The 11170-nt window shown below is 31.4% G+C and overlaps 2 protein-coding genes across 2 annotated transcripts; both read right to left on the bottom strand.

The window, feature by feature from the left end:
• Nucleotides 1–1721: 1721 nt before the first annotated feature.
• Nucleotides 1722–2964, bottom strand: LOC145631908 (uncharacterized). The gene is made up of 2 exons (XM_081684139.1): nt 2931–2964; nt 1722–2701 (listed from the first exon to the last, which is right to left on the bottom strand). Exons 1-2 carry the CDS (start codon nt 2962–2964, stop codon nt 1722–1724), a joined length of 1014 nt encoding a protein of 337 aa, XP_081540265.1.
• A 25-nt stretch (nt 2965–2989) lies between these two features.
• Nucleotides 2990–9369, bottom strand: LOC145631897 (uncharacterized). The gene is made up of 9 exons (XM_081684127.1): nt 9323–9369; nt 9218–9241; nt 8777–9125; nt 8411–8650; nt 5210–5878; nt 4912–5044; nt 4182–4748; nt 3638–3804; nt 2990–3499 (listed from the first exon to the last, which is right to left on the bottom strand). Exons 1-9 carry the CDS (start codon nt 9367–9369, stop codon nt 2990–2992), a joined length of 2706 nt encoding a protein of 901 aa, XP_081540253.1.
• Nucleotides 9370–11170: the final 1801 nt, after the last annotated feature.

Raw genomic sequence — 11170 nt, 5'->3', positions numbered from 1 at the left:
CCTTTTTCTACAACTCTTACTTTGACCTTAAAATTTTTTGTAGTAGTATCAATTTCATCTAGGAATTTTCGATGTGGCACCATGAAACCGTTCTCTGTGTAACAATTTTGAAATAACATGATCAAAGTAAATATATTTAGAAACTACAAACATGTCTCATATTGCATGCCTTAAGTGGATGAAATCTGAATTTAAATTAACAATCTTTATGCATGACAAAAGTTTGAAATATAAATATCATCAGCCTTTTGATTTTAGTTGCAAAACATCTAATGTAGATGATTTTAAAATCATTCTATATGCCTTAACTTGATGTTCAAGAAGAAGAAAACAAATATAATAATGCATGCAATATGTACAGGCTCAAAATACATTTATAATTCTATAGTTTTTTTTTTATTTTTTTTTTTTGTGTATTTTGTATATTTTAAATGTATGAGTATTACATTGTATGTCTTAAGTGTATGTTTTGCAAAATTAAATAAACAATTGTTGTGCATGCAAAATGTTAGACATGAAAATATCATCAATTCATCATTGCTCTTATTGTACAATATCTGATGTCTATGATTTATAAATCAGCTTGCATTCCTTAAATTATTGTTTATAAGGCATAAAGGTAAGAAAACTATGCATGTACTTGTAGGTATTCAGAATGTATTACTTATAATGCAAAATCTTTAAAATTTTTGAAGCATGTTATGATTTAAAAATAAAAGTTTCATACTGCATGTTTAAAACAGATGCTTTGCAAACTTAAATTAGTAATTATTAGCATGCAGAATGTTTATAACAGAGAAAATTAAGAGTTCATATACTGAAAAATAACACAACATGCAAATCTATCTAAATTCATGAAGTAAAAAACAAATTTTTTGGTGTAAACATGAAAATTAAATTGATCATACCTATGAAGTAGCTAATGATTGATTGTTGTGTGTTGAACCTGGTACAACTTAACCAATTGTTTTTGTATTTGATATTTTTCGATATGTATAGCATAAGTTTAAATATACAGGTTTTTTTTTTAGAGAATGTAAATGATGTTATACATTGCTTATATAGTGGAAAAAGAATGCATGCACAAGTTGATGTGGGAAACCTCCATCCCCTTTCTAACCTAAAAGAAAATTGCATGCATGCATAACTCTCTCAGCATGTAATAGTGTTCTTGTTTCCTCCTTTTTTCTTTTTTTTAAATTTTTTTTCCCCTTTTCCCTTGATCATGAAAATAAGATTAACATATCTAATTTTCAACTATTTACATTTACATTATAATATGTGGCATTAATCTTACAGAAACTTCCATCCCCTTTCCAATCTAAAAGAAAATTGCAAGCATGCATAGCTATCTCAGCATGTAATAGTGTTCTTGTCTCCTCCTTTTTCTAGCCTCTTTAAAAAAAATTTCCCTTTTATTCTCCTTGATAATGAAAATAAAATTAACATATCTAATTTTCCACTATTTTCACTTACATTATAATATGTGGCATTATTCTTGATTTTTTCATTCTATATGTACATGAGATTAGCTGAAAAATAACCCAAAAATAAACTACTTAGGCTGAATACCAAGTTGTTCCATTACTGCAAACATATAGGAAAACAATTAGAAGTTATATATAAATTAAAATAATCTCACAAATGGTTTTTAAAAAAATATACACGATCTCCTAACTATTATGTATGAAAAAATGATGATAACTTACCCTTTGATTCTGCTAAATGATTCCTGTCAAACGAAGAATATCATAAGATATTATATTTTTCACCTTTGTTGCATCTTGTTGCTTAGTATTGGCTTCAGTTATTACACTGACATTAGCTGATTTTCGAGCTCTAGAGAGCGCAACATACAATTGTCCATGTGAAAAACACAACCATGGTAGAAAAACTACAACTTGACTAAGTGTCTGTCCTTGAGCTTTATTGATCGTCATTGCAAAGCTAAGTTTCAAAGGAAACTGTTTCCTCTGAAATTGAAAAGGATAGCCTGTTGAGTCTGATGGGCGTAAGGATATTCTCGGAATTAACACATGCTGACCCTTATTAAGTCCAATAGCAATAACACACTCGATGAGATTACGAAAAAATTGTTTACATATTAGTCTTGTTCCATTACACAAACCAGATGATGGCAAAATGTTTCTTAACAGAATAACAGGACTATTTACTTTCAGCTCTAGCACATGAGGACTCATACCACCAGGACAAAGCTTGTTTAGAAATTCAGTAGGATATACGGCACAATATTCATCAATCATTGTATCATAGATTTTATATATTACTAATTCACCTGGGAATTCGCAAATCAAGCTTGAATTAATAACATCAACATCCTCATTCATCGGTGTCATTATAGCTCTTGTAGTAAAAATATCTGAGCTCAATGGAAGCATATCCATTTCTGGAAATGCTACAGCTGTTAGATGTATATCATCAGCTTCTCTATTATAACATGATTTAACAATTTCCGGTGGCAGCTCAACAAATGCATCTTCGGTGTTTTGCAATTCACCATTTCCCAGTGCCAACAAAAAAGCGGCTTTCGTAGGATCATCTTTAGCTCTTAAGTTTTCAGTAAGCCTGAACTTCAGCAGTTGTGGCCATAGAGCAGAAGTGACTAAACTCGCAGTAATTTCCTCTCGCTGTGTTTTGCGTGGAACAACAGGAAGAACTTGTCTAAAATCCCCACCAAAAACTACTATTTTGCCTCCAAATAATTAACTTGAACTACAAATATCTTTGAGTAGTGAGTCGAGGGATTCGATATTCTCCTTTTTAGCCATAGAAGCTTCATCCCTTATAAGTGCAGCTAGACTTCTCTGCTTAGGAACATTACAAGCAATAGAGCCTAAAGGATCTAAAGGGATTTTATTTAAACCGTGAATGTGCAGCTCTACCTGAAGGAATATTGGCTGCGGAAATACCTGAAGTGGCTGTTGGTAAAACAATCTTATTCATTGATCTGATTTATGCATATAGAGCATTATATAAAAAAAGTTTTCCCTGTTCCACCAGGACCATTTATGAAAAAAGCATCAGGCTTTCCCTTTGTAACATGATTCATAATGACATCAATTGCAACTCGTTGAGCCTGATTTAACTTATCTTTACATTCTAGAAATTCTCGTGGTATCAGTGAATTCATTGCATATTCTATGTCTTTGGTTACACGTATTAAATCATCATCAACTTCTACTAAATTATGTAATCCAAATGCTTTCAACGTACTTCCCATTGACTCAACAAACTGCTCAACTGATCTTATGGTTAGCTGTTTCACTCTTGCAGCATCTGTAGGATGTTTATGTCGGAAATCCTTTGAAATTGAATCATAATATTTCAACCACAAAGACAAAGGATTGCTAGGCTGACAGAAAATAAGAAATGTAGCAAGCAATTTTCGAATAACATGAGGCATCTGAATATCACATCCTTCAGTTAAACACAACTCAATTGCATCATAATCTTCCATTAATCCCAACTTCAGTGCTGCCTACTCAAAAGTGTCACACACATAACCATTGACTATTCCTAGATCTTGAAACGACTTTGGACTCCTGACATTGTGAAGCAGCAATCGTAAATAGTATCTTTCATCTTCAGAAGGTCCAACAAATACTAACCTTCTAACCTGAATGTTCTTATTCTTTCTTTTATACCACAGCTTATCTGATGCATCCCACCGATAATGCTCAGAAAATTCATTGTATAGCCATCTTGTTCCCAAAGATGATTTACAATTCATTTTGAAGAACTCTGTTAAACAGGTCCTAGTACGCTTATCATCTGAAACAATTGCTGTAAGATTTTCATGAGGTCTCAATTTGTATCAGCTGAGAGTTAGGCATGTGAACAGGAAGAGGTAAAACCGGAGGATACATTTCATATAAATCAAAACCAAAAAGGCGCCACGTAGCCTTGCAGGGTGAAACCCATCGGCCTGATTGATACTGTTCAATTTCATCCTGCACAGGAACTCCATCTTTTGTTTGCACAATGTTGAATGATATCTTGTCATGTCATTTATAAACATACTTATACAGATACTTCACCGCTTCAATAGTTGATCAAACTTCAACATTTAGATGACAATTGAAATATGCTAAAAGATATGGATTATATGGAATCACCCATGAATTATCCATTTCAACACCCCCGAACTTTAACAATATCACACGTAGCTCTCCTTCGATACATATGATATCCAACACCATTACTCTTTATTTCTTCACAATTTTGCTTTGGATAACCATACTTACAACGTCCACGTTGTTCTTTATGTTTCATACAAGGGCATTCTTGATTAAGATGACCACATGGACCATGCATCATATGCTTGATCACAATTTCTCTTAAATATTCATTCTCAGAAGATGGAATTTCGGCACAAAAAAACTTATTAAAGTCATCAGGAGTCTTTATTTTGAATTCTGATTTCAGAATGATGAGAAAATGAGCATGAGGTAAACCTTTGTTTTGGAATTCAATAACATATATCAGTGCAGCTACCTCTCCAAATATTTTTTTCTTCTTGATTAAGTGTTTTAAAGCAAGTACCTTTTCTCTAAAAGCTCTTGAGACAATATCGGGCCTATTCTGTGCTTCTTCTACAATAGCAAGTTCTTGTTTAATTTCAGGCCAATTAGGATTGCATGTCATAGTTATGAACAAATCAGGCTTGCCAAATCTCTGAACTAATGACATCACATTCAGATATCTCTTCTTCAAATCTCGAGGACCACCTATAAATGTCGCAGACAATATAACTCGTCTTCAAACATTTGCTGCACATTCTTCTGCACAGTCTATGGTGTCAAGAAGTCCCTGATAAAGATCAGCTCTTATTGTCTGTTGGTTTCTTCGGAAAAAAAAAAATCTAAGCGTGTGTTCTCTACCTTGACATACATATCAACGATATATTGCTGAAAACATCTTCCAGCTCTGAGCAAGTAATTTCTCGGACGACACTGAAGTCTATATGCATAATATTCTCGAGCTGAAATATGTTTATCTGCCTTGGATGAACCTCCATTTGCACCTACAAATCGATATTTGGAAAAAAAAGGAAAAAAATAAGTATAAAGGCATGTATATGACATATATAAAATCAAATATACTTTAATAAGAATAAAAGATATGAACTCATACGCCTAGCTTCTTCATCTAACAACTCTTCAGTAGTATGTATACTACAAGAAGAAACTGGATCTGTCTTAAACTGTAACTGATGTATTCCACCCACAGACATCTTCTTTAGACCTGGAGTCCACCCACAATCACCATATGGAAATAGCAATGGATACTGTAAAGGATCATAGCAACCATAATAGTGTTTGATCATATGAAGAGAATCATTTACACTAATGACTAATATGTGTGGACTTTCAGACTCACTAGAAGAAGTATTCTCTGCCCAAATAACAGCAACCTCATCTGAAGTTGAAGCATTATAAACACGCTGATCTGGAACTGTAGTCTTATTCAACAGAATCTGTGTTGAATCACTAAATGTAACTTCCCTCAAACTTCGAAAGAACCTGGCATACGGATTCAGATTTGTAATCTCCATCAACATAGACAAAATATTTTCCCTTAATATAGAAAAACACTTTACACGATTAGCTAATTCCTGTTGTCCATCATAAAAGGACAATTGCATATATTGTGGCCCTTTTTCTCCAGGAACTAAAGTGGGAATATTATGATAGATTTGTCCATGTAACTTAAAAACATAGATTCCATTCTTTGTTTCAGCTTTGTGATCACCGCCCAATGAAGTGAAAGCGAATAAATTATTATACAATCGCACATACTTCCTGAAATGTTTTGCTTCTTCATTTGTAGAAGTTAATAACCACACAAGCATTGGAGGCTACTCATTAACAACAATCTTGATCTCTCCATCATCACAACAGAAGTGAAGTGATTCAAAAGAAAATTTTTTAGCCATACACCTATGACTGTAAGTAGGTGCGGGAAGTAGATAAGACGTAGTAGGAATTTTTTTCCAATGAGAGAAACACATCCTCCTGTGAAAAAAATTGAACAATGTTCATTTCAAGGTTTTTAAAATACAAATATTTAGTGTAAAATTGCAATATCAACAAAGTAAAATAAAAAAATTACTTATCGCTTGGACTTCACTGATTTCTTTATTCTGAAAACTTGCATCAGATTGTTCCTTTGACCTTCAAGACAGTATTTAAAACACATATTCAATCAAATTCTAACTATGAAAAAAAAAATCAATAATATACCATAAAGTCTTTAAAAACCTTTGTTTTTCAACACTACATCCACCCTCCAAATTTGTACGATGTTTATTCTAGTCACTCTTTGCTGAGGAAGTTGTTTATATTAGTAAACATCAAATCAATTTCAAAAGCCAGAATCTCCAAACCAGTTGTATATAAAATTTGCAACATCAATAATGAGACACTAAAATTACCTGTCAGTTGAACTGCAGGTAATGCAAAAACCTAAACTAAAAGTCTTTTACCAGTTTTTGAATCAAAACCATCTGTAAAAAAATGTGATTCAAAGAAATTTCAAATATCTTTTTTTTTTACATTAATACATTTTTTATGTAAAAACATGTAGAAATTCCCAAAAAATGACACTTAAATTACCTAACACTTCAATTATGCTCCCTCTTTCTTTTCCAGTATTTTCGTTAGATAGCTCCTGTAAACTTTAAAAAAAAAAAATACAAAAACACATATTGAGTTTTAGTTTAAGAACATAATTCAATAACAAAAACATAGCAAAATTTAATAAACTTTTCTATAACACCAAAGTATTGAACCCCTAAGTACCTTTGCATTCAATCACTACATCCTCTATCCAAATCCATAAGGCGGCTATTGGTGAATCTTCTTGTCGATGAAGGTGCTTATTAATAATGAACATCAAATTTATAAGCAATTATCTCCACATCAATTCAATTGAATATAAAATAAATTTTGCAACATCAACAATGAGCCACTAAAATTACCTGTCAGTTGAACTGCAGGTAATGCAAAAACTTGAACTAAAACTCTTTCACCAGTTTTTGAAACAAGACCATTTGTATAAAATGTGATCAATGAAATTTCAAATACTTTTTTTTACATTAATATATTTTTTTATGTAAAAACATGTACAAATTCCCAAAGAATAACACTTTAATTACTTGACACTTCAATTGTGCTCCCTTTTTCTTTTGCAGAATTTTCATTAGATTGCTCTTGTAACCATTAAAACAAAATTACAAAAACACAAATTGAGTTTTAGTTTAAGAACATAAATCATTAACAAAAACATAGCAAAATTTAATAAACTTTTCTATAATACCAACGTATTCAACCTCTAAGTACCTTTGCATTCGATCACTACATCCTCTCTCCAAATCCATAAGGCGCCTATTGGTGTATCTTCTTGTCGATGAAGGTGCTTATTAATAATGAACATCAAATTTATAAGAAATTATCTCCACATCAATTCAATTGAATATACAATATGTTTACTGCAAATAAGAGTTCTAAAATTACTTGTCACTTGAATTTTTTTTCCTTGATTTTTTCTTGGACTCATTACCAGCCTCTACCTCATCACATCCACTTTCTAACCCTCTTTGACGTTTACTTTTGTATTTCTTTGATGTCGTTGATACTTGTAATAATCGATCTAGACAATTAGTGATCAGGGTTAATTTAGTAAACTATTGCCCTCATATCATTTCACTATAAATGAAACTTTCCTAAATTGAAATTTTGTTATATACATGAAAAAACTCACCCATGTCCTGTTTTTTCTTTGCAAATTCCACGATACGTTGTCTTTGCAAGCGTTTTAACTATTTTTTTACTACACAAAGTTCGTGATCTAAGTAACCTGTATTTTTATAACAAGACATACCATAAGCTTTAAAACTGCATAAATCAACATAACAAACAGCAAGTAATTGAAAACAAAAAGATTAGAGCAAAAAACACAAAAATTCCATTGTCATTAATTATATATAATCTATTACAACCATCACAAAGCCAAGTTTTTAAATACAAACTCCTACCTAACTATTTACTTTAGAGAGTCCAATGCACAAGCATCACAAAAAACTATCATGTGCGACATACAAAAGCTAAACAACTTCAATTTCTTGCTCCAACAAAAAACTATCCTAGTTGAAGCATTCACCAGCAAAAGACCAAACAGTGAGTAGTTAACACTCCTTCGACTCCAAGCTAAACCTAAAACATCTAATCCTTTAAAAGCCTGACACGCTTAAAACGTCCTTGTAAATCTTCTAAGTCTGCTCCCTTTGGAATTTCTGCAATGCTAGAATCAGAAATAGCAAATTATTCTGCAACTTGAGACTTAAGTTCAATCTTGTTGAAAGCTATGACAGGTGGATTAGGAATTGAACCTTGTCCTCTCCAACAAGAACCATGCAATCCTGCTCTACAAGACTTGAAGTAGGTTCCAGCTGCTCTTTAACGCCCAACACACGTTCCTTTGCACTTAAATAACTTTCCCTCTCCAGTACACATAACAAAGCATCAAACCTACATGTCGTTGCCCTATAATTAGCATCCACTATTTCAAGATTACACACATCAATGAGATTATCAACAGCTTTTCTAGCTAGGTCTTGCTTAGCTGCAGCCTGACTCAAACAATAATCACTGAACAAACACCTAAATCATGAACTGTTCCTATGGTGAATGATGGTAAACCAAGAAGCATATTGATTTGGGAATTGTTTAATAATTTCAATTGGAGTGCACTTTACATCAACACATCTGAAAAAAGACCTCAACACCTCAAGGAAATCTATAACAACTTTCCTTTGATTATAACCAATTTCAGTAGAAATATCTCCATGAAAATAAACCTTTGATTTTCCTTTGTCAATTGCCTCCAATTCCTTTTTCTTGTAACCATACAATCGTCCACAACGTTCATACATTTGTTTATGTAAAGCAGTTACATCTTCAACAACTATGTTATATCTTTTTATAAGATCATACACAGCCTTTTTAGCTGCAATTTCACACAATTCATCTACATTATCCGTATCTCCACCAAGATAAACAGTAGGAACAACATTATTCTCGCTCCTTATAGCCACACAAGCAATGCTTTTTCGGAGATTGAGATATTGGTATTATGGATCACAGAAGTCAAAGCATCTGGTAATTTGCTTCAACAAAGGACGAAATGATATCACTACTTGTGTGAGCGGAGCATCCATAACCTGTAATTCACATACAATCAACCAGTTCACACTAAATTCAGCCTAGTTAAAATGCAACTACAAACACCAAAGATCAATCACTTGACACCCAAACCATATAAACCAGCTACCAACTGACCAACAAGCATTGTTAACCCAAACTTTATTATACATAATTCTAACCTTAATTCAATCCACAAATTTCACATAAACTGCAAGCAACAATTTAGAACTTGTAAACCATGTCAAGCCCTTATCAATACAAACCAATCAGAATAACAAATCTAAAACTCGTATCACTCTCATTTGTACTACCCTCAAAACATGAATCTTATACTCAAAACACTATCACACTACAATTTTTTTTTTAAAAAAAACAAAAACTTTCAACCACATATACGCATGACAACTTTAAAAACTCGAAAAAAATTACACCTCAACACACACATGCATGTCAACTATTAAAGCTCAATAACTAATCTAAAATTGATAAAATAAAACCACAACATGTCAAGTAAACCCGAAAACTAAAATTGTAAAAATAACTATAAATTAAAACAATCTAAAAACATCAAAATTAACCAACAATATATGCAAGTAGACTCACTCACTAAAATTAAACAAACAACATAACTAACAAAAAAAACACCCATAAATATGCTTGCATGCAAAAACAAACTTAGTATCTCAAGAACTAAATTAAAACCATGTCAAATTTTAAAAATTAAACAAACAAAGAACATGTCCAAGTAAACCCACAAACTAAATTCGAAAAAACAATGTAATTACAAAAAAATTTGCACACACACTAAACACAAACAAATAACATAATATATAAAAATTTCACCCATAAATATGCTTGCAAGCAAGATCAAATTTTGTATATCCAAAACTGAAATAAAACCATATCAAAATTTCAAAACCAAACAAACAAATAACATGTACAAGTAATCCCACAAACTAAATTCGAAAAAATATCATATTTAGAAGATATTACACACATTAGTTTTGCATTAATCAACTTCATAAATTACTAAATGCTTGAAATTTACCTAAATTTTTTTTCAACAGAAATCGTGAATTGGAAGTGCTTCAATCACTTAAAATCTTGCATGCAACAAAAAAAATTAGAAAATGGAGTTCTTTTATAGCCTTTTTCTTTAAAAAAAAAAAAAAATTACCTAACCCACCCAAAAAACACATGCCTTAAAATAAGCTAAAAGCTATTTCTTTCACAATGTATTACACAATGCAAAACATGTCCACTTCACCACTTTATTAATCACCAATTTTATTAATCACATAAACCACAATAACATGAATGAAAATGAAGGAAGTCAACTAAAGTCAACAAAAGTAAACAACTCTAGATGACATTTCCGAAAAATAACACCATATCTAAATTTCAAAATCAAACAAACAAATAACATGTTCAAGAAAACCAACAAACTAAATTGAAAAAATAACATAATTTTAAAACAATCCAACAAACTAAAATCGAAAAAATAACATAATATATAAAAATGTCACTCATAAATATGCTTGCATGCAAAATCAAACTTAGTATATCAAGAATTGAATTAAAACCATAACAAAAGTTTAAAATCAAACAAACAAATAACATGTCCAAGTAAGCCAAGAAACAAAATTCGAAAAAATAACACAATTTTTTAAAAACTTACACCCATAATTTTTGCATCAACCAACTTCATAAAATATTGAATGCTTGAAAATTACCTGAAAATTTTCCAAAAGAAATTATGACAGAAATGCTTCAATCACCTGAAATTTTGCATGCAACAAAAATTTAGATTAGTAAAAATTACACCCATACGTAAATTTTACACACACACTAAATATAATCAAATGACATAATATATAAAAGTTTCACTCATAAATATGCTTGCATGCAAAATCAAACTTAGTATATCAAGAATTGAATTAAAACCA

This window comes from Chenopodium album, chromosome 1, assembly GCF_948465745.1.
Source record: "Chenopodium album chromosome 1, dcCheAlbu1.1, whole genome shotgun sequence".
Classification (NCBI taxonomy): domain Eukaryota; kingdom Viridiplantae; phylum Streptophyta; class Magnoliopsida; order Caryophyllales; family Amaranthaceae; genus Chenopodium; species Chenopodium album.
Note: the sequence above shows the minus strand (reverse complement) of the source record. Positions and strands in the feature narration are given on the sequence as shown.

What these genes read in the sequence shown, in the direction of transcription:
- LOC145631908 (XM_081684139.1), bottom strand. Translation starts at nt 2,964, where the DNA reads ATGAATAAGATTGTTTTACCAACAGCCACTTCAG. An exon ending in TTTACCAACAGCCACTTCAG is followed by an intron (nt 2,702 to 2,930) that starts GTATTTCCGCAG and finishes GCAAAATAGTAG; the next exon opens with TTTTTGGTGGGGATTTTAGA.
- LOC145631897 (XM_081684127.1), bottom strand. Translation starts at nt 9,369, where the DNA reads ATGCTTGTTGGTCAGTTGGTAGCTGGTTTATATGGTTTGGGTGTCAA. An exon ending in TTATATGGTTTGGGTGTCAA is followed by an intron (nt 9,242 to 9,322) that starts GTGATTGATCTT and finishes TGTGAATTACAG; the next exon opens with GTTATGGATGCTCCGCTCAC. An exon ending in CTTTTTTCAGATGTGTTGAT is followed by an intron (nt 8,651 to 8,776) that starts GTAAAGTGCACT and finishes TGTTTGAGTCAG; the next exon opens with GCTGCAGCTAAGCAAGACCT.